The sequence below is a fragment of the Orcinus orca genome, chromosome 15 (genome assembly GCF_937001465.1).
Source record: "Orcinus orca chromosome 15, mOrcOrc1.1, whole genome shotgun sequence".
NCBI lineage: Eukaryota > Metazoa > Chordata > Mammalia > Artiodactyla > Delphinidae > Orcinus > Orcinus orca.
Window position 1 is genome coordinate 72,065,714 of NC_064573.1, and position 26,413 is coordinate 72,092,126.

The following is a 26,413-nucleotide window of genomic DNA, read 5'->3' on the forward strand; positions in this document are numbered from 1 at the left end:
GCTGGTGGGGGGTGTCTCATGGCAGATTTCCCCATCGGTGAAGTGGGTCTGTTGATGCCTTCCTCTTGGAGTGGAAGGTCCTGTTGGACAAATGGGAGACAGTATTCCCCTTGTGGCTTTCCCCTCTGTGGGCATTGCCCATCCCCTTCACAAACCCATCCATGGAGGGTGCTTCCCACAGGAAGAATCTCTAAATCTCCCACTTTTCCCACCAGGGCTGAAGTTCCTTGTACTTTCTGAGATGGGTGCTTTCTAATTTTTAAAATTTCCTATCTGCAAATTACTCTCTCATGCCACTGTGAGTTTAAAATCGGGGTGAGTTTAAAAAAATTCTTTTCTAAGTTTTAACTGTGGCAAGATACACATGCATAATATGAAACTTACTATGTCAATCATTTTTAAGTGCACAGTTCAGTTGTGTTAAGTACATTCCCATTGTTGTGCAATCCACCTCCAGAACCCTTTTCATCTTGCAAATCTGGAACTCTGTACCCATTAACCACTAACTCCCTTATTCCCCCTCCCCTCTAGCCCTTGGCAACCACTATTCTACCTTGTATATGAATTTGGCTACTCTAGGTACTTATATAAGTAAAATTACACAGTATATGTCTTTTGTATCTGGCTTGTTTCACTTAGCATCATGTTGTCAAGCTTCATCCGTGTTGTTGCATGTGTCAGAATTTCCTTCTTTTTTAAGGCTGAATCATCCTCCATCGTATGGCTATAAGGAAAAAAAATTTGTGTGTGTGTCCAATTAAAATTTTTGAAAAGATATGCACAGAAGGAAAAATCAGACATACCAAAGCTGATGTCCTTGGACCCATGTCAACAAGTCCCTCTCCTGAGAGCCAGCTGTTCTAACCAGTTTATTGTGTATCCTCCCAGGGATGGTACAGACCACGACGTGTGTGCGTGCGTGTGTGCGTGTGTGTGTGTGTGTGTGTGTGTGTCTCCCCCTTTTTCTTTTCTCTTCATACACACTATGCATGTGGTCCTGCATCTTGCTGTTTTTTCACTTAACACCATATCTTGGAGATCATTCTTAAAGAGCTGGTTTGTTCTGTAGCAGACTAGCTGGACTGGAAATAATTATTGCTTTATCATGTCCAAGGAAAAATAATCAGATGGCCTCACCAAGTAGACAGAGCACTGGATATAGTACAGATCTTCCTCAACTTACATGGGTTACATCCTGATAAACCCATCATATATTGAAAATATCATAAGTTGAAAATGCACTGACTACACCTAACTACTGAACATCGTAGCTTAGCCTAGCCCATCTTAAAGGTGCTCAGAATGGTTACATTAGCCTACAGTTGGGCCACATCACCTAATACAAAGCCTGTTCTATAATAAATTACTGAATGTCTCATGTTATTGATTGAATACTGTACTGAAAGTGAAAAACAGAATGGTTTTGAGTATATTGGTGGTTCACCCACGTGATCGCATGGCTGACTGGGAGCCGTGGCTTGCTGGGCTGCCCAGCATCATGAGAGTGTTGTAAGCCCAGGAAAAGTTAAAAAAACAAAATTCAAAGTATGGTTTCTATTGAATGTTCATCACTTTCACCCCACTGTAAAGTCAAACCATCGTAAGTCGGGGACGGTCGGTATTTGAACATTTTCTTCTACATATGATTGTGTTTTTTTTTTTAATTAATTAATTTTTTTTGGTTGCGTTGTGTCTTCGTTGTGGTGCACGGGCTTCTCATTGCGGTGGCTTCCCTTGTTGCGGAGCACGGGCTCTAAGCGCGCAGGCTTCAGTAGTCGTGGCATGCGGGCTCAGTAGTTGTGGCGCACGGGCTTAGTTGCTCCGCGGCATGTGGGATCTTCCTGGACCAGGGCTGGAACCCGTGTCCCCTGCATTGGCAGGTGGCTTCTTAATCACTGTACCACCAGGGAAGTCCCTATGATTGTGTTTTTGTGTGTGTGTGTGTGGTACGCAGGCCTCTCACTGTTGTGGCCTCTCCCGTTGCGAAGCACAGGCTCCGGACACGCAGGCTCAGCGGCCATGGCTCATGGGCCCAGCCGCTCCGCGGCATGTGGGATCCTCCTGGACTGGGGCACAAACCCGTGTCCCCTGCATCGGCAGGCAGGCTCTCAACCACTGAGCCACCAGGGAAGCCCCTATGATTGTGTTTTTTCCCCTCTTCTTCTTCAAGTGCTCCCAAGGCAGATGGCTCTGGTCCACTGTGCACACTTATGTGAACTTTCCTGAAGACCCTTAATGATTTCTGAAGCAGCAAATGTGGTACTCATTTCTCTTTACCTACAGGTGCTGTGCAGGTCCAAAAACAGAATCCTGAAGGAATGCTTCCGGGTGGCCGAGTTAGAAAACCGGAGAAGGCCACCAACAGTGAGTGGCAGGGGGAAATGCCTGTGCAAAATTGGAAAGGTAGCAAAAATCACCCAGAGGGTGCAAGTGCTTTAGTTACCTATGCTTTTTAAGCTGTCCTCTCCTTTGTTTGGAAGTATCACTCTCTAAATGTTCTACTAAATATATATTTTCCAGGGTTAGAACCAGTGTGTTCATTTGCAGACATTCATTGAGCACCTACTGTGTGTCAGACACTGTGCTGGGCACAGGGGTATCTACCAATAACGGAACAGACAGTGTTCCTGCCCTCGTGGGGTTTACAGTCTAGTGGGAGATGGTATAGGAAGATACAGTAAGTCCCCTACACACAAACCTTCAAGTTGCGAACTTGCAAAGATGCAGACGTGCGTGCCAGCAACGTCAGGCGTGAGTGAAATGGCAGCTCGCCCTCCATCTCCCATTGCTGACGGTCCTTCAGCTCTACCGTCTCCCACCTCCTCTCCCTCCTCCAGTCAGTAACTCTTCTTGCCTGTTCACTCCATGCCAGCCCCTGTATGCCAGCTGTGGTACTATACTACTGTACTTTTCAAGGTGCTATACTGTAAGATTAAAAAGGTTTTCTTATTTTTTGTTTGTTTTTAATTCACTATTTGTGTGAAAAGTATTATAAACCTATTACAGTATGGTACTATGTAGCCGATTGTGTTAGTTCAGTACCTAGGCTAACTTTGTTGGACTTATGAACAAATTGGACTTAATGTGCTCTCAGAACAGAATTTGTTCATATGTAGGGGACTTACTGTATCATCAAATAAAGAAAGAAATTACAGTAGTGCGAGTGTCATAGAGGAAGCTTGGTAACAAGGAAACAGGAAGGTGGTGGAGGGTGACTGGCTCAGCGGCAATGCTGGCTCCTACGAGGTGCTCACTTTGTATTCGCCAAGTGAGGGAAGCATCCTGGAAAGATGCTTGTCCAGCCTCCACTTGACCAGACTGAGCTTGGGCTTCTCAGGCCAGGGCATTCAAAGCCTTCTCTTAATGGACAAAACAGTTTGTGACAGGTAACAAGCAAAACAGTCTGTCGAGTGTTTGGGTCTAAAGGGCCAGTCTTGTGATTTAACCAGTCTTCTCTGTATACATGGGGAGCAACCGTGTCTGTTTAGCTCATTCTCTCTCTCCCTGCAGGTGGGGACTCAGTTTAAAAACAGTCTGAGCAGCCTTCTGGAAATTCTCATCTCTAAGGAACCTTCGTACATCCGTTGCATCAAGCCCAACGAGAGTAAAGAACCCAGTGAGTTGTGAGTTGTTCAGAACACTGAGCTCAGGGAGATGAGGCTGGGCGGAAAACCGAGACGACAGTGGGGCAAGTCCTAAAAACCACCACGGGCTTGCTGCTTGTTCTCTGTATTAAATAATAGAAGGCAAATGAATAAGGAGGAGGGTTCCTTTCACGGTCCTGTGTGAGCTTTGCTCAGAGCGTGGCCAGTTGCAGGACTAACACAGCTGAGCCAAGCAGACCTCAGACGTGAGGGGAAGCAACACTGCTTCTCTCCAGCCAGTGAAGAATCTTCCAAAATGGTCTATGACTTGGGTATTTTCTAAGCTTGTGCCGTGGTCTCATAACAAAGCTGTACAGTCAAAGGCTTATAGAATCCATGCAGGAAGAGCGAATGAGGGAAGCAGACCAGCTGTAATGCAATAGGGGACGGAGGGGACGGTGGCCAGCTGGAGAGGGCACACCCTGTCTAAAGGGGCAGTCCTCCTTCCTTAGGGCCATTTGTTGCCATGTGGGGCTCTAGGCCCAGAATGGCCAGATCTCATGGATTTTCAAGAGAAACCAGAAATTCAGAGTTTCCTGTAAAATTCCCCCATTAAGAGAAACACAATTAGGACCTAACAAAACATGCCTCGTGGCCAGACCCAGCCCACATATCGTCAGCTTGCAGCCTCTGGTCTGCCTTGATTGGAACAGAGCCACAGGGTCCTTCACCGTCACTCTTCTGTGTTTCCAAAGGCAAGTTCGATGTCTTCCTCATAAGGCATCAGATCAAGTACCTGGGGCTGATGGAGCACCTGCGGGTGAGACGGGCTGGCTTTGCGTACCGACGGAAATACGAGCATTTCTTGCAAAGGTAAAGTTTGTCTTGTTGATCTGAAGCCAGTGAAGTGTGTGGCGATGAATAAAAGGCCATCCCCGAGGGAACTCCATCTGCTTCTTAACTGCTGTAGCGGTGACAGTGATGAACACTGACATTTCGGAGAATAGGAAGCTGACTTAGTTTGCCACCTTCTCTTCATTTCGCTAAGCCCCTAAGTTCTTGGAATCTAGGAAGTACGAGACGCAATGCACAGACTTGCCCCCAGGGGGCAGACGTGGGACATGCACCCTTGGGGTCTGTACTTGGCTGGGGAAGACCCTTCCCATGGCGACCATGGGTGCTGGTTTTAGCGCGGTCAGTCTGGGAGCAATCCCCTTGGCCGTGTGGGCTGTCCAGAGACACAGGTGTAGTGGTGATAACATGGGCGTTGGAGCCACAGATTCTTGGGTGGGAATCCCCATTCTTTCTCTTCCAACTGAGACCTAATTCCTCATGTGTAACACGGGGATTAAATTGCTCTCGAGGAGTTTGTAAGGATTTAATCATACATCCACCACCGCTATTACTATGGCCCAAATTGCTTGTGCATGCAGTTGGGCTGCATGTCGTTCGTGCTACCAAGAAAACAACACATTCACACTCGCAAGAGAAGCATAATAAAATGGTTCTTTTTGTGGGTCAGCATGGTTGAATATCAGTAATTTCACATTTTAACTTAATATTAGACTTCTTATTTTTAAAATTTTTTTAAGTTGAAGTATAGTTGATTGACAATGCTGTGCCAGTCTCTGCTGTATAGAAAAGTGACTCGGCTATACACATATATACATTCTTTTTTTAATATTCTTTTTCACTATGGTTTATCCCAGGAGATTGGATCTAGTTCCCTGGGCTCTACGGTAGAACCTTGTTGTTTATCCATTCTAAATGTCATAGTTTGCATCTGTTAACCCTAAACTCCCAGTCCATCCCTTTCCCTCCTCTTCTCGCCCTTGGCAACCACAAGTCTGATCTCTATGTCTGTGAGTCTATTTCTGTTTGGTTTTTTTTCGCGGTACGCGGGCCCCTCACTGTTGGGGCCTCTCCCGCCGCGGAGCACAGGCTCTGGATGCGCAGGCTCAGTGGCCATGGCTCACGGGCCCAGCCGCTCCGCGGCATGTGGAATCCTCCTGGACCGGGGCACGAACCCGCATCCCCCGCATCGGCAGGCGGACTCCCAACCTCTGCGCCACTAGGGAAGCCCTATTTCTGTTTTGTAGATAGGTTCATTTGTGAATATTAGGCTTCTTTTGAAGTACAACTTCATAATTATAAAAAGCACCTGCGTGAGGTTACATTTTCAATCCAATTCCTCGCATTTTGCAATTTACATCAAGATCCTGCGCTCTGAAACTTCTTTTGGTGCTCTTATTTTCAGCCCCTCATTTAATCTCAGATGTTTCTCTACCCACGGATCTTGCTTACTTTTCTCCCTTGAGCCTCGTGTCTTGATAATTAATATCTGTTTATATGCATTTATTAAGTAACCATCTCTTTCCTCACTGTTGTTTTTTAATGATTTACCTGCCGATCTAAACCTCTGATGAGTGTCATCAGCACGAACCTTTTGAGTTGATACAATTTCAGCTATATACACTGAGGATTGTATTGACCTGTGTGGTTCTATCTTGAGAAACAGTGTAAGTGTCTCTGGGCTTTAGAAACAGTGAAAAGAGTTACAGACAACTCCACCCCAAATACTACCTTGGAAGGCTCAGTGGGGCCCGGGACCCCAGCCTTGGAAATCTCTGCCCGGCTTTGCTCTATGCTATAGGTATATTTGGGTAAGCAGCTCCATCCCAACCCTCACAGATGAAACACCATCACAGGTGTCCCCCTGGAGGCCCGTCTGGAAGGCAGGTAGGAAGGAAACATGGGACCCTCGAGCAGCCTAGTGTCAGACGCTGGTTGTCACCCCACTCTCCTTTTTGTCCTTTCTCCTTTGTTCTTTCATCTGTCACCATTTGGGGACCACATTGCCAGTGGATAGCCGTGGTTTTCTTTTCCTAAATGGCTTCATTGAGATATAATTCATCGACTGTACAATTCACCCACTTAAAGCATCAGTGGTTTCTGGTATTCACAGATCTATGCAAGCACAGTCCATTTGAGAACACTTTCATGCCCTCCGAAAGAAACCTCATACCCTTTAGCTATAAATGCCCTAACTCCTTACCACCCTGCCCCAGCCCTAAGCCACCACCAGTCTCTACTTTCTGTCTTTATAGATTTCCCTATTCTGAACACTTCATACGAGTGTGGTCGTATCATATATGGACTTTAGTGTCTGGCTTCTTTCCCTTAGCATGATGCTTTTTTTGTGTGTGTGCGGTACGCGGGCCTCTCACTGTCATGGCCTCTCCCGTTGCGGAGCACAGGCTGTGGACGCGCAGGCTCAGCGGCCATGGCTCACGGGCTCAGCCGCTCCGCGGCACGTGGGATCTTCCCGGACCGGGGCACAAACCCGCGTCCCCTGCATCGGCAGGCGGACTCTCAACCACTGCACCACCAGGGAAGCCCAGCATGATGCTTTTAATGTTCATCTATGTTATAGCACATGTCAGCACTTCATTCCTTTTTGTGGATGAATGATACTCAATTGTGTGGACAGACAACATTTTATTTATCCATTCCTCTGTTGATGGGCATTTGGGTTGTTTCCATTATTTGGCTATTCTGAATAATGCTGCTGGGAACACTCAAGTACAAGTTTTAGTGTGATCATATGCTTTCATTTCTTTGGGCACATACCTAGGAGTAGATTACTGGGTCAGATGATAACTCAGTGTTTGTTTGAGGATCTGCCAGTCTTTTTGTGTGTGTGTGTGTGTGTGTGGTGGGTTAGGGTTAGGTGGGGGGAACCTCCTTGACATACCAGTTTTGTTCATCAGCGACTTGTCATTCACCCTTATCTCATCCGTTTTTCTGAATCTGAAGTCTAGTGAAGACGGAGGCAGCAGCCACTGGCCACCCCGGCCCCAAAACACACAGGCATCTGCCGTTCCAGTCTTCCTGCGTTTTTTCCTACTTTGCTGCTGTCGGGCTTGTTTATTCTTTCTAGAAATACTAGTGAGCCCCTGCTTTGTACCAGCACTTTCCAAGGTGCTGGGTAAAGCAGTGAACAAGACAGACCCCACCCCTGCCCATATGGAGTGCCCTTTCTACTGGCGATAACAAGGAGATATAGGAGGTCAGGTGGGGCGTACATTCATGGAAGGAAAATGAATCTGGGTTGGGGAAAACGTGGTCCAGGAGGGCCTCTCCAGGTAAGGAAGTGAGCCATGAGGATATTTGGAGGCAGCTGTCTGGGCAGGAGAGCCTGGAGGTGGGAACTGGGCAGCTTGAGGACCAGCTAGGAGGCTGGCATTGTTGCAGGACAGTGGCCCAGGGGAAGGCAGGAGAGGCCCGTGGGAGTGGGCTGGAGATGTGTCCGAATGTGCGCACCCTCCCTGGCACTGCTTCCCTTGATCAGGGAGCGACTGCATCTCAGAGTTAAAAAGGACAGAAGTTATGAGTCCCTCTACCCTGCAGGCATTTCAAGCATCTCCCCATCTCCTCTGTGTCTGTCTAGCCCATGTTTAGACAGCTTGGATGGTGTGTGCTAGTGATGGGCCTGACCAGACAGGAGGGAGCAGGGCCTGGCGTTGCTCTGCGTTCCCTGGGGTTGGCACGTGTCTGTACCTTTGTGTGTGGCAGTAACAGAGGGAAGTAATCAGGGAAGAACATGTGACACTCAATGCCTGTCTTAGTTCAGGCTGCTATGACAAAGTACCATAAACTGGGTGCCTTATAAACGACAGACGTTTATTTCTCACAGTTCTGGAGGCTGGAAATCCAAGATCAGGGAGCCAAGCACGGTCAGGTTCTGGTGAGAGCCCTCTTCTGGACTGCACCCTGCTCTCTTCTCATCACATCCTTACATGGTGGAAAGAGGGCAAGGGAGCTCTCTGGGGTATCTTTTATAAGGGAACAAATCCCAAGGATGAGGGATCCACCCTCCTGACCTAATCACCTCCCAAAGGCCCCATCTCCTAATACCATCATATTGGGGGTTAGGATTCTTCAACATATGAACTTGGGGGTGGGAGGGCACAAACATTCAGTTCATTGCAATGTCCTTAATGGATTTTCTCACAAAGTATAATTCCAGGAAAATAAACATGTTCTTAACGGTTTGACATTTGATTTTAAAGTAACACAAACCATATAATGATATTAAGGGAAGGAAGCATAACAGGAATACCGTAGCTAACATGTTTTGAAGTCTCAGACGGTGCCAAATACTTTCCATGGGGTATCTCATTTCAACCTTGTGACGACCCCACAAGGAAGGTCCTGTCATTCATTGTTTGTGCTGCAAAGTGAGGAGGTGAAGCGACTTGTCCAGCTCCTGAGCTGGGCTCCAGCCCAAGCAGTGCGGTTCTAGTCCAGTGGCTCCAGTTGTATCACTTCTAGCCTCAGTCCACAGGCACTTCTGAATCCTGCATTCACTTTTTTCATCATATTACAGACATCATGGTTATCTTTATCGTGACCACATATTAGAAGGGAGTTGCATTTTATACTGAAATCAGGTTCTTAAGTCAACCTTGGGTCCAAAATTACCCTTGAAAAATCCCTCGTCCCTTATCACGCATGATACCTTTTCTTCCCGTGCTGGACCATACTTGTTTATACATTCCTTTGTCTGCTGATGGACATTTGGGTTGTTTCCACCTTTCGTCAATTATAAATAATGATGCTCCGAATATTCACCTATAAGCTTCTGTGCGGACATGTTTTCATGTCTCTTGCGTATACACCTAGGAGCAGAATTGAGTTTCTTGGGTAGAGTGTCTGATGAGGTCATTGTTCTATGAAGACAGGCCAAACCTCCCACCCTGTTGAAACAGTTCCTCTTCTTTATTGCTGAGTATATATCGTTGAATTCTAGGAAGTGGGTGTGATGAGTCTACTCTATTACTCTGAGTGGCTGGCGTGCCCAGCGGAGTGAAGCTGACCTCTAGGGGAGCTAGTTAGTGTAAGGTCTGCGGCTTCCTAAACATGCCTCTCCCCTCCCTAGGTACAAGTCCTTGTGCCCAGACACCTGGCCGCACTGGCACGGGCCTCCAGCAGAGGGCGTAGAGCGGCTGATCAAGTACATTGGCTACAAACCCGAGGAGTACAAGTTAGGGAGGTGAGTGTCCCGGAAATCGCGGTCAAAATGTTTTCCTAATCGATCTGTATCCATCTTGAGCCTGGAGATCCATTCTTCAGGAGTTTACGTAGATTTCTAAGCAGATACTTGGATTCACTCAATTTAAATGCATCTCTGTAAAGAAAAAACTCTCCTGTGTGTCTCTACTCTCAACGCTTCCCTCACACTTAAAACACTCCATCACACTTCTAACACCAGCTGGGTGTCCTACAATTAAACTCACTTCTGACAGTCGACCTGGAGATGGTGTCAGATCCCGCGGGTTAAGGGCTCAGTCTCCCAAGACTGTCCATCCTCCCTTCAGAGACCAATCACAAGTCCTGTTTGTCACCTGTGTTTCTGACCAATCAGCTATAAATTGGAGGTCCCCATGACCCCCTCCTTGGGCTTGATTAATTTTTCTAGAGTAGCTCAAAGAATCAGGAAAATACTTTACTTCCTGGATTACCAGTTTATTACAAAAGGATATAACTTGGGAACAGCCAAAGAGACGAGATAGACAGGGCAAGGTGTGTGGGAGGGGGTGCGGACGTCCCATGCTCTCTCCAGGTGCACCCAGAAGATCTCCAAATCATGCCTTTTGGGGGTTTTATAGAGGCATAGGCATGATTGATAAATTCATTGGCCAGTGGTCATTCATTCAACCTCACGCCCAGGAGTGGGGCTGAAAGTTCCAACCTTCTAATCTCAAGGTTGGTTTCCCTAGCAACCAGTTCCCATCCTTAGGTTATCTAGGGGCTTTCCAAACATCAGCTGTTAGCATAAACTCAGGTGTGGTGTGGTTGAAAGGGGTTTGTTATAAATAATAAAAGACACCCGGAGAAAGGGGGTGGGGAGGGATAAATTGGGAATTTGGGATTAGCAGATACAAACTACTATAAACAACATGGTCCTACCGTATAGCACAGGGAACTATATTCCATATCCTATAATAAACCATAATGGAAAAGAATTTTTAAAAAGACACCCATTTCCCCTTTATCACTTTGAAGCTATTTCAGGAACAAAACCCAAAAGATAGATCATAGCGAAAGATGCCCCATTGCTCTAATCACTTAGGAAATTACAAGGGTTTTGGGAGCTGTGACACTGGAACGGGACAGAGACCAAATACGTATTTCTTATTATAAAGCACCGTATCACAAGCGCTAAGTGGTTAGAAAGGCTACATAGTTGCCTGTTGGAGGGGATTAAGTATAAAGGAGCCCCGGGTTCTAAACCTGCACTGGAGACTGGGATGAGCTTCTTTGTGCACAAAATGAGGAGGGTGTCAGCGCGAATTCCCTAATCTCTCTGTGCCTACATTCTTTCATTGTTCAAAGTGTATGCATGACTTCTCGGAGGGGATATTCGGACTTCTGCGATGAGAAAGCTCCTCTAGCATCTCCCAGAAAGTGGTGTTCTAGAACTCTAGGTATCATTACTGTAGAGCTGTCGTCCGTGAGCAGGCCTTTTCGTACACATTGAAAGCATCAAGGCAGGACTCAGTGGGGTGAACCAGGATAATTTTCATCTGTTCTCTTAGACGTTTTGGTCAGCGTTCATTTGATTGCAAAGAACAGGGCCCACGCATGAAGAGGATCTACTCCCAGGCCGCAGAGATTCCAGCGTCAGGGATCGCTGCCTTTGAATCTGTCAGTGGGCTTTCCCTGCCAACTTGTACATGGCCCTCTATGACCACCCTGGCCCCGTTCCATCCTTTATTCTATTCTGGGCCCTGCTCCAAGGAGCAGTTACTTTTCCAAGCCAGATTTCTCAGGAATAGGGCTTAGCACATCCAGTGGGAGGTGGGTCATGGAGGTCAGAGGTGTTATCTGCCCCCGGTATAAAACCTCTGATGGGTTCACGTGGCACGATGCTCTGCTGTCCCCAGTGGCTGGCCTGGGAAGTTTCCCTCAAAGCGTGGGTGGCCGGGGGGCTTGAGGGCAGGCAGTAGGAGCTCGATATTTATAATTTACCTTTGCTGGCTGATGGGATCTTCTCCTAAACTTAGACCCATATTCTCTGTCATCACTTTTTAAAGCCCAGGGAAGTCACTTTGGGTTAGGAAGGTGAATTAACTTCCTAGCGCTGCATAATGAATTACCTACAGACTGGTTGGCTTTAAACAACAGAAATTTATTTTCTCACATTTCTGGAGGCCAGAAGGCCAAAATCCAGGTGTTGGCGGGGCCGTGCTCCCTCTGACGTCTCTCTGGGAGGATCCTTCTTTGCTGCTTCCGGCTTCCAGTGGCTCCTGACATTCCTTGGCTTGTGGCATCACTCCAATCTCGGCCTCTGTCTTCACACGGCCTTCTCCCCTGCGTCTGTGCGTCTTTCCCTCTCTCTTATAAGAACACTCTCATTGGATTTAGTGTGATTTTATCTCAATCTTTACCTTGATGACATCTGCAAAGACCGCATTTCCAAATAAGAATCACATTCTGAGGATCTAAGTGGATATGACTTTGGGGGTGGGGGGAGGACACTATTGAATCCACTACAGACGGTGACGACCAGTTAATAATGAAAACATTTTTTTCATTTCTAGATCCAAAATATTCATTCGCTTCCCCAGAACTCTGTTTGCTACTGAAGATGCCTTTGAATTTAGTAAACATCAATTAGGTATGGGTTTTTTTTTTCCTGCCCTGATTTTAACAGAATGTGATATGAACAAGCTTAGCTTGGGAAACATCTTAAACATGAGTGTTTGATATAATGTTAGAAGCACTGGCTTTGGAAACCCAGAACAAGGTAACAGGATTATAAGATACAGGTGAACTTATGCCTTAACCCAGAACAAGGCAACAGGATTATGAGATACAGGTGAACTTATGCCTTAACCCAGAACAAGGCAACAGGATTATAAGATACAGGTGAACTTATGCCTTAACCCAGAACAAGGCAACAGGATTATAAGACACAGGTGAATTTATCCCTTATGTTTGGAGGGCTGTCACGGATGCACCTGGAAACTTAAACACTGCAGTTCTGCCTCATTTTTAGTTTGGATCCAACTTTGTCGTGCCACACCAGGACCTAAACCCATGGAGTCCATCCCCCTTAAATGAAGGGTTTTTTTAAAACTTCATTTGTATGTGTCTGATGTCGGAAGGTGTAGCTGCAAAGCCCACAGCCAGGGTGTTTGTTGTGAATGGTAAATAAGAAAACTTAGACGGGAGGAAAATGCAAAAAATCACAAATCAAAACGACCAGGGGGTAGGGGCTTCCCCTCTGAGATCTCACCTGGCCTGCTGAGACCAGCTCTGCTTGAGTAATTTCAGTGCTTGCTGTATTCATGATCTCATTGTATTCTCGGAACAAACCTGTGGACGAGTGGTATTATCATGTCCACTTTACATGTGGGGAAGTTGAGGCCCAACAGCAGCAGAGCGGGGGTTTGAGTGTGTGTCTGTCTGGCTTCAGGGCCTGGGCTCGTAACCACTGTTGTTGGTGGTCTGTTTTTGACCCCTCCGGCAGCGGGCACTGATCACCCAGGATCAGGTTCATGGGCAGGTGCTGAATGCGGGGGCCTGGGTTAACATTTCTACCCAGCTCCCAGGGGATGTGATGCTGCTGGTGTGCGGGACCCTCGAGGAGCCTGGTCTGTGGGGGGACCCCAGTCACTGGGTGCAGGGGGCACACAGTGAATGGAGAAGGTACACGGCATGTGTGTGGTTCCACAGCCCTGGGTTCACACTCCTGCTTCATAGCCGCGTGGTTGCCTCGCACCTGGCAAGGGTCTTCACCGGCTGGGTCTGTGATCTGCTTTGTCAAATGTGCTGATGCCTGCCTGCCTGCCTGCCTGCCTTGCAGGGTTGGGTGGGAGGATGAAATACAATGCCTAGAACCAGGGGCCAGCAAGCCCTCCAGATGGTGGTTCTGTTCCTTAGCTGGGGGAAGGCAAGAGGAAGAAAGGGAGCCCCAGTTACTGGCCAGCTCTGGCACTCAGGCTGAACGTAACCCGCCCACTCTCGTTTCTATCCCGTCATATCCCGTGGCTTCCTGTCACCTCTACCCTGTGTGCCCCTAGGGCCACAGCCGACACCTCCTCCAAAGGTCACACCTACCAAGCTGCACAACTGAAAGCCATTTCACCAAAAGTTTTGTTTTCTTTTAAGTTGCGAGAATCCAAGCCATGTACAAAGGCTGCCTGGAAAGGAGAGCATACGTGAGAAAAAGACAAGCAGGTAAGAACTGAACAGGACCTCTCAGGTTTGCCATGGACAAGTTTCCCTCTCATCCACATGGCACCTAGACGCACAGGTTCCTTTGAGCATCCTTTTCGCCTGCCTGGCCTTGAAACCTTGGTGTCGGGCATTCTTGGGGTCTGGTTCTGGGGCCTCATTTTTACTCAACAATGTAGCCTATACTTGTTACACAGACATGTTTTATTTGATCCACAACATGTGCATTTTTTTTTTTTAATTTATTTTTGGCTGAGTTGGGTCTTCATTGCAGTGCGCGGGCTTCTCATTGCGGTGGCTTCTCTTGTTGCAGAGCACAGGCTCTAGGCATGCGGGCTTCAGTAGTTGTGGCTCGTGGGCTCTAGAGCGCAGGCTCAGTAGTTATGGCGCACGGGCTTAGTTGCTCTGTGGCACGTGGGATCTTCCTGGACCAGGGCTCGAACCCATGTCCCTTCCACTGGCAGGTGGATTCTTAACCACTGTGCCACCAGGGAAGTCCATGCATGTTAAAGAATAATTTTTTATTAATAAAAAATAATTTTATTATTTTTATTAACTAACACCATGAGTGCACTTGGAGCCCCTGCACTTTGTCCCTCCTCAATCACTTCTCCGCATCCCCCCACAACACACACACTATTCTTCTGAACTTTCCCTTATTTCCCTGTTTTTTTTTAATAATTTTATCATCTATGGATGCATCACTAAATAATATACTTGTAGGCTGGAATGTTTTGAACTCCATAAAATTATGCTGTTTGTATTTTTCTTCTGCGACATTTCTGTTGCAATAACTTTACTTACAGACACAGGTGGCCAGCCCGAGGGCCGCAGTTTGCTGACCCCTGTGTGCTATATGAGCGTACCACAATTTAGCTGTTCCGTTGATGGACATTTGGGTTGTTTCCAGTTGTTTGTTTTTGTAACAATGTGGCCATGAGGAATAAAAGAAAAGCATTTTGAATATCTGAATTAACTGGAAAAACAATCTGAAAAGCATTTAAAAATTGGGACACAAGCCAGAAATCTAATTTTTGTGTATCCCAATTTATGTATCCCCATTTTTTAACGTAGACAACTAAAACTAAGCATGGGGTGAGACAAAGCAAATGCAGTGGCAAGACTAATCTGTGCCATCAAGTGCCACTCTGGTCCCTCAAAAAGACCTCAGAAAACTGGCCCCTTGTGTAATTTTGGAGCTTCCCTTGATGCTTCCCAGCACCCTCTCCTCCTCTGTCACTCTGGTTCAGTTGTCCGTCTGGGCACATCCGGGTAGAGACTGATGACTCTCATCCCACTTTCCATCTCGAGGGCTAGCGGAGTGCGGTGCTGGGCATCCAGGTGTTTGCGGAGTGGATGAATAATTCTGGAAAAGGCTTTTGTATTTAAGTGATTGTGCTCACCTTCTAATGCCAGCAGTGAACTCTTTCAGCCATTAAACTTGAAGCCCACTGGCGTGGAGCCCTGGCTCGGAAGGAGGCCAAAAGGAGAAAGTGGGCTGTGCAGATTATAAGAAAGTAAGTTCTCAGTTGGGTCCAGTAGGGAGGAAAGGTCTCTAAGTGCTATTGTGCTGCAGAGGGTGGTCATGGACTTGGAGGTTTTGGCTCTGGGCAGAAAAGTCATCTTCCCTGCAGGATGTCAACCCTTAGGAATTCTGTTCCCTCTCCTTCTTCTGAGCTTCCTAATTTGACAGTGATCGCAACTCAGAACGTTTGTTGTTTCTCTTAGCCTAGTTCAAAAGTCACAAAGTCGAATGCCTTCTGAGGCCAGGCAGGGACAGCGAGTCTCATGAACTGGGCTAAGGCAATAAGGTAGGGTAGGGACTGTCGCAAACTGGAAAGCTCAGTCCACCTAAGAGGGGCAGTCACTACCCCACTTCAGCAGACTGCGGCCAGCCCAGTGTTGGGAGATCTTTTTTTTTCAAGGAAAGCTGGAAATCTGGCTTTCATGTAATACTTCCCAGTTTGTTGTTGTTGTTGTTGTTGGCAATGAATTCAAGTCACTCAAAAGAAAACAAAAAATGGTGTGGGTGAAATAGAACATATCTTTGGGCCAGATTTGGCCTGTGGCCCTACTTGGCGAACAAAGTAATCTCCACCATTTTGGCCACCGTTAAATCAAACCAGTGGGGGAGAGAACGCAAGTTTCAGTGAAGAAATGGGAAGTGAAGAAATAGAAAACTAACAAAACTCTCTCCCGCTTAGGTTCATAAAGGGATTCATCCATCGCAACAAGCCCCTCTGTCCTGACAATGAGGAGTTCATCGTGTTCGTGCGGAAGAATTACATCTTGAATCTTCGGTATCACGTCCCAGAGAACGTCTTGGACGACAGCTGGCTGAGGCCTCCTGGCCTCTTGGAAAACGTAAGGACTCACATTGCAAATGGCGTGGGCACGGATGGAGCTTAACTTGTGTATCTTTTGGTACCGCCTCCCTTGCCTTGAAAGGGCTGCGTCAGCAGACAAACCACTTCCCTGCAAGAGTGACGCCCAAGGGATTTAACTCTTCACAATTCGTATATCGTCTCTAGAATTATAAAGCCCGTGGAGGTCTGTTTACACAGAGCACTCTTGAATGGTTTCTGTCCTTGATGTAACATTTACAGATGGGTTTAGGGACTGTTGCCTAGAACAGTGTTTCTCAGTAGATGCTCTGGGGACCCTCTGTGTCTGGGGCGCAGAGTGGGGGTGACTAAGATTCCTGGGCCCCAACCCGGGCCCATTGAATCAGCGTCTCTAGGAACCTCCTGGCCAGCAACTCAGGTGACTCAAAACTCATTCAAGATCAGGAACCACTAGTTTAGCAGCGGTGAACAGTGAGCCCAAGACTGGAAGATGAGCTGCTTTCTTTGACTAGAAAATATTAAGGCTGTCCTTTACCTCAAACTGAATTCAGCTGTGCTTTCAAAGCTTCTGTTTTGGCGGCTGAAGCCTAAAGCGGGGGCGGGTGAAGGAGGCAGGTGGAAAAGAAGAGTGTTCTCCACGCAGGCATCGAATCTGCTCAGGAAAATGTGCATGAGGAACCTGGTCCGGAAGTACTGCCGAGGGATCACAGCCGAGAGGAAAGCCCTGGTAGGGACGTGGCGTTGCGGGCAGGTGGCAAGATGCTGGAGGGGTGGGTGCTGGCCCCTTGTCAGCAATCCTCACCCACCATCTCACCTGTAAGCCAAGGGTCACACAAGGCTCATGCCTCATACATGCTTTGAGGATGAAACGCATGTAGACCACTTAGCACAGAGCCCTCGTTAACTGGCAGCTGTTCAAAGTAGCATCACTCTCTTGTTACCATGGGAACATCATCTAGACGGCCTCTGAACCGCAAAGCATGCAGGGCCCCTTCTCTGCTGCTGGCGTAGTTCTCTTTATGTTCATTTGCTGGTCAGCAGACTTTTTCTGTAAAGAGCTAGAGGGTAATATTCTAGGCTTTGCCGGCCACACCATCTCTGTTGAAATTATTCTGTCCTGGTACACACGAGCTGCCAGAGACAACCTGTAAATGGATGGCATGGCTGCGCTCCAAAGAAACGACTGGATTTGGCCCACGGGCTGCAGTTTGGGATCTCTGACCTAGAAGAAACTCTCAACTCTGAAAATTCCACTTCCAGGAAGTCAGTGCAAGCAGAGACAAGCCTAAGTGTCAACTTCAGACTCTAATCAGTAGAATTTTTGAGGCATTTTGGCCAAAGCCAAATGTGATTGACTTCTGTGTGTTCTGACTCCTATGCAGAAGTATGACAAGGCTCCTTGAGGAGCCTTACTTATTCAGGAAAGCAAGCACTAGTGTGGACCTCTTTAGGTCCCCAAAAGCCTCATGGCTACCATTTTGTACTTTTAATTATGTATTACCAGATGCAGCAAAAGGTGGTTACAAGTGAAATATTCAGGGGAAAGAAAGAAGGCTATGCAGAAAGCTTAAATCAACCCTTTGCCAACAGCCGAATAGGTAAGTCCCTTTTTTCATCTATGTGCTCACTTCCCCTATTTAAAAAAAAAAAAGTCAAAGGAAGATGCTTGATCCGCATTTCCTGACAGCTATCTCCCAGGCTGAGCTCTTGGTCACAGAGGGACAGAAAACGAGCAGATGCCAGCGGCCTGTGCACAGGGGTGGTACTTAGTGATTTGCTGTACTCTGGTTGCTTCCTTAGATGAAGGAGACATTAATCCCAAAGTGCTTCAGCTCATCAGCAGTGAGAAAATCCAAGTAAGGAAATGTGTGTCCTTGCCTGAGACAGGATTCCCCTGTGGGGTCTGAGAACAGGGTCTGTCTTCTACGTGAAGGGGGTCTGGAAGCACTATTAAAACGCAGGGGTGCGTGTGCGTGGGCCGGGCTCTCAGCTGTGATGCTCTGGGTGTTAAGATGGTAGGGATCACAGTTACGTGACTATTAGGTACCTGTGGCTGTTCTTATGGCCCTCACCCGTCACCCAGGAACGGTGTTTGGCTTTCTATGAAGTTAAGCGAAATGCAGGCATACACTTAATCGTTAAACATCCCCTATTAGAAGCAGTGTGCCTGGGCGCCGACGTGGGTTTCGTAACTTAGCTGTGTGATCCTGGGCAGGTGACTTACGCCTTCGGTGCCTCCATCCTTCTGTGAATGGGGAGGACGGAGGGGTTGATGGTGTGAAGGGCACAGGCTGCGGCCTGGCATGCGGCAGCTGGTGACTGGCTCCGGTGGCTGCTTGGTCACTTTGGTCCCTGGGGACTAGAAACCTGTGACTAGGTTGGATCACCCTCTGGCTGTCAGGGCTCTTAACGCCTGCAGAGTGTCTTCATCTCTGCTGACCTTTCAGAGCAGCCCTGTGAGGCAAGTGGCTGTGGCCTTGAATACCTCAGAAGGTCAACGTCATAGGCAGAGCCAGGAATCACAGCCTTTCAGGCAGAGAGCCAGGGTTCAGGGAAAACTCATTTATGCAAGATCTGTTTGAGCCCCTCTCCGTTCGGGGGCTCGAAGCAACGTTTCCAGAGGCCGAGTAACAAGGCACTCGGTACGCTGCCGCCCTCCCCCGCGAAGCAAGCGTCCCCTCGTAGTGACGGTCACCTCCTTGCAGTACGGTATCCCGGTCATTAAATACGACAGGAAAGGCTTCAAGACACGGCAGAGGCAACTCATTCTCACTCAGAAAGCAGCTTACGTGGTGGAACTTGCCAAAATCAAGCAGAAAATAGAGTACCCTGCGCTCAAAGGTAAGCAGCAGGCAATCTTCAGAAAATTCACTGGGTTGACTCAGCTCCCGGGCACACCAGCAATGCAGCAGCCTTTCACGGAAAGACCTAAGTGAAGATGCCCACAAAACCCAGGGCGGCCCGGGCTGTGCCTCTTATTCTGGCACAAACGCCAACGGCATCTCACTCCGGCATCCGGGTCGGACACTAGTCACCTTTGACAGGGACCAGCTTTTTATTCCGAGCACAGGTGCTGATTGCAGGGCCACCCCACTTGGCCCAGCTAGGAGGGAAAAAGCCTGGGGTTGGGGACACCCCAGGCATGCCTTTTTTCTGTATTAATGTCAAGTTGTCCAGTTCTTGGCCTCTAACTTTGGATCTGTCCTAAGGTGTCTCTACCAGCAGCTTCAGCGACGGAATGTTAGTCATTCACGTTTCGCCAGAAGGCAACAGGCAAAAGGTAACCTACGGCCACAGGGCTGCTAACAGAGGGAAACACTGCCAAAATCTTTAGCTGCCCCCAGTGAAACCTCAGTGATGTTCTTCTGTGAAGCCGCTACCACTGAACTGGCCGTGTTCTCTCCTCTCTGCCGCAGGGGGATGCCGTCTTACAGTGCAAACACATATTTGAGGCAGTTACCAAACTCGTCATGCTGGCTAAGAAGGAGAACATTGTAAATGTTGTTCAAGGAAGGTAGGTGTTTTCGTCTGTACTCAGGAAGTCATTCAATGTTAAGTGTCTATTAACAGATCAAGGAAGACGCAAATGTTAATCGTTTCACCCAGGCCTGCCCCTCCCCGCAAAGTAAGAACTGCCTACCCACAAGGGGTGGGGGTACCCTTGCCCCCTCCGATCACCAGCTTTCTTCCCTCCTCACCCCCTAGGACTTGGGCTCCACAGAAATGAAGTCAGTGATCACTTATTCACCAAAGGGAATGAACAGTGGTCTCACCATCTAGTTTTCAAAGGAGGTGCTTATGGTCCTAAGGGAATTTGTCACCCAGTGAAAGGGGGACCCACCCTGGGGGAGAGCAGGTGCCAGCCACACCTCTGCTGTTGATGCCTGTGGAAGAACTGTGCTAAACCGATTTGAAAATAACTACAGGAAGGCGTGGCCATTTTCCCAGTTGCAGAAACGGTTTTCTTTTCGATTACTCAAATATACAATAAAACTCTGTAATGAAACAGGAATTTGATCTCAAAACTAGTAAGCGTCACAGGTGAATTTCTTTTGCAGGCCCAGAGCTGAAGGAAAAAATAGAGTATGCCAGTAATTTATCACTTTGTGTATTTTAAGTTTACAGTTTTATATTAGTCCTGGAAAAGAAGGCACAATAGTTTTTGACACCGGACCAGAAGAACAAATCTATAAAGATAAAAACGGACAGTTAACAGTGGTGAGTGGCCGTGTCTGGGGAGGGGGAGGTGTAAGCAGTTTTAAGTAAGACTATAGGTTAAGATTCTGCCAATTTCAGTCCTCCTGTAGATTGACCAGAATCATAGTCTAGTTTATTTCTCCCTCTGTCCCTGATTCTGCGTTGAAAAATAGGAAGGAATGGGTACTAGAGGTGCAGATTCAAACACGGACTGAAAAGGAGAACAGTTTACTCACATTTGTCAGTGAACCAGAAGCTGACGTTAAACTTTTCACACTATAAACGTCAAAGCCCCTCTTCACTGGATGCCAAAGGCCTCACTCCCTATCACGTGGTTCTCAAGTGAGTCTCCACGGGGGAAACTCCCGACCAGCTTCGAAAAATACCAGTGTGTGTGTCTCCCCCGACCCGCTCCCCGACACCATGACGTAACTGGCTGGGGGTGAGGCCTGGGCTCTGGAAAACAAGGATCCCAGGACTGAGGAGGAGAGGTTTGGGAACCAGGCGCATCTTAGGAAGTCAAGCCTGAGTGCTCGGGGCTTTGCCCTCGCTAGCAAGTCTGATCCAATTCTGCTGGCAAATGACACACTGAAAGCTGACGGGGCTGAATCTTTAAAACATGGTTTGTAGCAAATTATGAATACTTGGTATATATATACAAACTAAAAAATGGTCTAACAACATGGACTGTCTCATACACATTTAACGATGAAACTGTTTTGTGGACAAACACACATAATTGCCCCCGAAAACAGGTAACTCCTTTGGGGACAAGTTAAAATACTGAAGCGTGATTTTTAATGTAAAGTATAAGGTGACTTTTCAGTTTACATGCTGTCTTAAAACTTACCCCCATTCCTCCCAGGCTGGCTCAGGCTGAAGCTGAGGCCTCAGTGAGCCTATTTCTGGATGTGGCTTGTCTCACGGGAGGTGGGGCAGGAGATGGTGTTGGTGACGGGGCTTGGCTGCTCGCAGCTTGTCCACGTCCCCCTCAACCATGCAGGCGGCTGCACCGCTCACTGCCTCCTCCTGAGTGAGAGGAGACACCTCTAAACCTCAGCGTGTACCTTCCCCAGGTGTCAGTCCGCAGGAAGTCCTGATGGAGGATGACGTGTGATCTCTCCCATCGCCGTTTCTGCTGCAACTGAGGAAAGCTCGAATTTGGTCCAGTTAGCGACACCTTCAAGCAAAGTTTCCAGCAGCTCTAGGAAAAGGATCGTCCCTGAAGAAGCAGAGTGGCATCTTATGCCAAAGGCCAAGCCCTCAGGTGTTCCGTCGCACTACATGTTCTCTTTAGGGAGCCAACCTCAAGTCACCCAAGGGGGTGATTTTAAACATCCCCAATAGGACCTACACTTGACGGGCACTTGAACATGTCAGTATGGGGGGATGACAGATTCTCTTTGTCATGCTGCCCCTGGGGCACAATGACGTATTATACGTGGTCTGAGAGCATAAAGCTGCAAAATCTGAATTTTGCTTTAAATAAATGGAACTCAGAAACATACCCAGTTCCTGCATGGCTTTAGGCTCCACATGGTGAGGTGTAGCTCTCCCCACCCCAAACCTGCAGTCGGAGGCAACAGCAGCCGACCGCTGTTTCACAAGCCCAGCAGCATTTCCACCCAAGACTTCCTTCCAGTGTTTGAGTTCAAACACTACGGAAAAATGACTCATCTTTTCCACCCTGAGCAGCAACCTTTAGGTGGTGAAGTAGAAGGTGGGATCTCTGCTCTCTTTCCTGTGAACTGCACTTCAGTTCAGTGGCTGGACTGTGCTGGGCATTTCTGAAAAGACCCAGAAAAACAGATTTAAGTAGAAGCGTTATATAACTTTTATTTTACATATGTCCACAGATGCTTGTACAACACACAGTGACTACTTCTGAAGCTCATAGCGTTTTTTTCCATGGCACAAAGAGACAGAAAGGTTAGTGACACACACGTGTTACAGTGACCCTGGGTGGAGCCCTAGAAAACACATTCCAGAGGGAGGGCCAGGGTACCTGCACAGCGACCGCCCTGCTAAGTAAGCCACTACAGGAGGACGATGGAGAGGCAAGGTCCCCAGTCACCACAATCAGATGACTTATTTGAAAAAAAGCCTCATCACGAGGGACCCAAAGCTGTTCTGCTTTTTCCATTGTAAGTTATTACAGTGTAATAAAACTTAGCTCTTCACCAAATCTTAGGCCAGTGTTTGTTTTTACTTGGATGGTTCTTAAATACAAATATTGACTTTTGTTGCCCTTAGTGCTCACATAAGAAATCACTTCTTTGTAGAATATGTTTGATAACAGAGCCTGGACTAGCCAACACTTTGTCATTGTCAGCTCACAGCTGTATGCAACTAACAGTATCACTCACCATGGAATGTTTCATGAACTTGTTCATATCCCAGGGAAGCAAAGACTCCAAACTACAAGTGCAAAGTTGAAGGAAACGTGAAAGTAGAGAGACGGCCAGAAACATTTGGTCATAAGGTGTAGAAGCCCCAACTAATCAGACTGTTCCACAAAGTTAGTTACTCTTCACGTAAACATTTGAAAAACAGAACTTACATGATGGCTTTTCCATTCCTATAGAAAACATCAGAACTGACATTCACTTTAACTTTCTAAAAAAGTTCAACCCAAACAGCAGGGTTGGTGTTTAAAACTTAAACAGTATAAAATATTTACAAAACATTATTTAAGCCCCCTCCCCTCCCATCCTTAGCACTTAATAAAATCCAAATGGCCTAATATGAAAGTTTCCCACACAACAGTTTAAAAAGCATCTACCCGATACATGATTTTTAGGTTGGGTCATGATTGTTTTAAAGTTTTATTGTAGGCTTTGCTGCTGGATACAAAATAAAGGCATACAACTGTCACAAGTAGGGCAGGGTGTACAAAGTCTAAGCTGTAAAAACCATTTCAAAATATAAACTCGTTTTGTTCGAATGCACTGTATCAAAGGCTGCCCGTGTTAATACCTTTGGTATAAAATGGTAATTTTCCCTCGAATAGCAGACAAAATCCATCCATACCTTACACACATCCGAATCTCCTTGGAACTACTCTACCAGCCTAGTCTCAACCACCCACATTTGTCACCACTCCCTCTGTGCGTCACGGGCGGGCGCGGAGACGGGGAGGTAGGTAACCGAGAACGTCCGTCCCACACGAGCGCCGTGCAGACAGCAGGGCTCCAGCGCGGGCCACCCAGGCGCCATGGGCACACATCCTCATCCACAATCGCACACGTCCCTTAAACAAACATGAACATGCACACTGACCGGACCCAAAAGGATCTGCACGTCCTCTCCGTCTGCTCACCGACGGCCACTCCACACCGCGTAAGGATCAGAGACAGGAAGGGATCTCCAGGCGATGGCTGCGTTGACAGCAGGTGAACCGTCCTGAGGCTGCTGGTGTGAGCAGTGGTCCTGTCTGGACGCCAGAAAAGAGTCTGGGGCCATGTTTAATTTCTTCTAAGCAAAGGGCAGGGCATCCGCTGGGGGCAGTAAGCCCCGCTTAACGGGGCATAAGGCCAAAGAGGAAGGAATGGAGCCCACCGCGCAGTGGTTTGTACGCTATGCCCATAAGCAGGCCAGGCAGCCTTCCCGGAATGGAGTGGGTCAACAAGGAGGGCAGAGGAAGGGGCAGCTCTGCTCTCGGCCAGACCCTGCAGGGTCCCAACAAGCACCAGACCACAGATCAGCAGAAGGGGCAACAGGCCTGCCCCTTCAACGGAGCTGGGCATCCAGAGCCACACTAGGAACAGCGGCTGAGAGGCAGGAACCCCCAGGTGGTATCTCCACTGCTAAGAGCTGTGGTCCTTCACCAACAAGCTCTAGGATCGATGCCCGAGGCGGGACGGGCTGTTCGCAAAGCCGTGGAGCCTGTGCCGGGCACGGGAATGGGGCCAGGGTGCTGGGGTGGAGTTAGGAAACACTGAGCTCGCAGACACCGACTACAGGACCCGTTTCGGAGTTGACAAACTGAACCGTGGAGGAAAGGCGACCCAAGAAGCTCAAAGAGGCAGTCAACACCCACAGAAATAAATACCGCAGACAAGTTCTCACACACACACCACACCCACTCATCCTCTTCCTCCAGAACCAGGAAAGCCTGGCTCCAGTGCTTCTCGGATTCTCAGGAAAGCAGAGACCTTGGACCCAGCTTGTTCACTGGCAGGGGTGTGTTCACCTGGGTAAAGACAATCCATTCACCTGGTCGAGAAATACCAAAATCGTCATCTGGCTTTTTATGCAGTCTCTCCGGACGCGGGGGCAGCGGGAGGCCCGGGAGCTCTCGGGGAATCTGAGTGCACAGCGGGGAGGAGCAGGGCGGGCGGGGTGCAGGCGGGGCCCCTGCCCGCTCACTGGTGGAGGTGGGCCCGGTCGTCCGGGCGCTTGATGTGGATCCGCCGCACGCGCTCGATCCGCTCCCGCTCCCGCTCCTCGTCCTCGTCCAGGTGGTGGGAGCGTCCGGCCGCCCCACCCGTGGCCTCCAGGAGTGCGTTGTCGGGTCCCCGGCCATCCTGGGCCTCATACAGCAAAATATTCAGGGTCTCCTCATAGATCCGGGCTTCAGGGAACTCCACCTGTAGCGCCACAAAACACAAGGCAGGTACATTAGCCTCTCAAACCCCCCACCCCACCAGCTCCGCCACCACCCAGGACTTCTGAGCAGGGCCATCTGTCTACACCAGGCCCCTACGACTCCGTAAGACCGTCGTTATTATGTTTAAAGCAGTTTTTATTGTCAATACGCAACACTTACACATGGCGCTACATTCACAAGAGACAAATGGGATACAGTGAAACAGATCTCCCTGCCCTCTCTGCCCCCTTTGGAAGTTTGCCTTCCTTTGGACATTTACATCATTCCCAATGTGTTACTTCTAACAATCAGGGCTGCACCCTTGTACACGAGGCATTCCACACCTTAAAGCAGCATCCTTTCTGAACAGGCACCAGCTGGGGACCCTCATAAAATGGACACAATCCCTCCCACTCAGTAAAGCGCTGCGTGCACTTACTGCCCTTCGGGGTCAGGTGCCGTGAACTAGAGGTGGGTCCCAGGCAATCAGTAAGAACTGGTAAAGCACTTCAAATGTTCTGCCAGGGAAGATACCGATTATGCAAAAACCCAAGTGGAACATCTGTGCAGTTACGGGAGACAACGAACCATGAGTGTCAGCTCGAAAGCACAGGTCCCGGAAGTGTGGGATAGAAGGAGAGGAAACTGTCCCTGAAGGGGCAGTCATCCCAACACCAACTCCCTGGAAAATGGAAGGAGCCCTGAGGGACAAGAGGCAGAGCGAAGGGAGCCAGGAGAGGGGCTCTGGCCTCCAGCCCGGCTCCACCACTAACCAGCTGCACGAACATGAGCACAGGCTCACTCTGGAACCCGTCCAGGAATCTATACACAGTGGGGATCCGACCACGAGGTCTCTCAGTGCCTTTGCTCGCTGTTAAGCTCTAAAAACGTAAAGTCACTATTTTAAAGTTTAATCAATAAGATGATTAGCTTTTGAATATCCAAGGGCAGAGGCAATCCATGTACATAAAAAACCAAACTATGACAAAATGGAGAGTCTAGTTACAGGTGGAATTCACATCCCTAAAGAAAAGAGGCACGTCTTGTTAACATAGGAGGAAAAGTGAATAATTCTGGTTCCCCCACTATCTTTGAAAGGAAAAAAAAGAAAGTGTTTTTCCCTTCCTGGCTACCTTACAACAATACATACCTTTTAGGATACATTCTAAATACTAATGAACCAGATGTTCTAAGAAGTTAAAAAAAAAAAAAAAAAGGGCTTCCCTGGTGGCACAGTGCTTGAGAATCCACCTGCCAATGCAGGGGACACGGGTTCAATCCCTGGTCCGGGAAGATCCCACATGCCATGGAGCAACTAAGCCCACGAGCCATAACTACTGAGCCCGCATGCCACAACTACTGAAGCCCGCGTGCCTAGAGCCCATGCTCCACAACAAGAGAAGCCACCACAATGAGAAGCCCGCGCACCGCAACGAAGAGTAGCCCCTGCTTGC

General features: G+C 48.2%; 2 protein-coding genes across 9 annotated transcripts in view; one reads left to right on the forward strand and one right to left on the reverse strand.

Annotated features, from left to right (window-relative positions):
• Positions 1–22,616, forward strand: part of MYO1H (myosin IH) — a 48,232-nt gene extending 25,616 nt beyond the window's left edge. Inside the window, exons 16-31 of one of the 3 annotated variants that reach the window (XM_049698386.1) lie at positions 2,284–2,364; positions 3,511–3,616; positions 4,340–4,457; positions 9,526–9,639; positions 12,191–12,267; positions 13,764–13,832; positions 15,262–15,346; positions 16,034–16,193; positions 16,818–16,901; positions 17,679–17,772; positions 17,975–18,030; positions 18,880–19,015; positions 19,384–19,454; positions 19,591–19,688; positions 20,293–20,392; positions 21,448–22,616. In XM_049698386.1, the coding sequence (XP_049554343.1) occupies positions 2,284–2,364; positions 3,511–3,616; positions 4,340–4,457; positions 9,526–9,639; positions 12,191–12,267; positions 13,764–13,832; positions 15,262–15,346; positions 16,034–16,193; positions 16,818–16,901; positions 17,679–17,772; positions 17,975–18,030; positions 18,880–19,015; positions 19,384–19,454; positions 19,591–19,688; positions 20,293–20,392; positions 21,448–21,471 (1,473 nt within the window). In that variant the 3' untranslated portion in view covers positions 21,472–22,616. Of the gene's footprint in view, positions 1–2,283; positions 2,365–3,510; positions 3,617–4,339; positions 4,458–9,525; positions 9,640–12,190; positions 12,268–13,763; positions 13,833–15,261; positions 15,347–16,033; positions 16,194–16,817; positions 16,902–17,678; positions 17,773–17,974; positions 18,031–18,879; positions 19,016–19,383; positions 19,455–19,590; positions 19,689–20,292 lie in introns of all 3 variants that reach the window. The other 2 variants (XM_033408660.2, XM_033408661.2) reach the window with 2 other exon arrangements.
• KCTD10 (potassium channel tetramerization domain containing 10) overlaps positions 21,147–26,413 on the reverse strand; it is a 34,619-nt gene continuing 29,352 nt past the window's right edge. For 4 of the 6 annotated variants that reach the window (XM_004281384.4, XM_033408665.2, XM_049698389.1 and 1 more), the window contains exon 7: positions 23,178–24,960. In XM_004281384.4, the coding sequence (XP_004281432.1) occupies positions 24,736–24,960 (225 nt within the window). In that variant the 3' untranslated portion in view covers positions 23,178–24,735. Of the gene's footprint in view, positions 22,159–23,177; positions 24,961–26,413 lie in introns of those variants that run through there. The other 2 variants (XR_007471852.1, XR_007471851.1) reach the window with 2 other exon arrangements.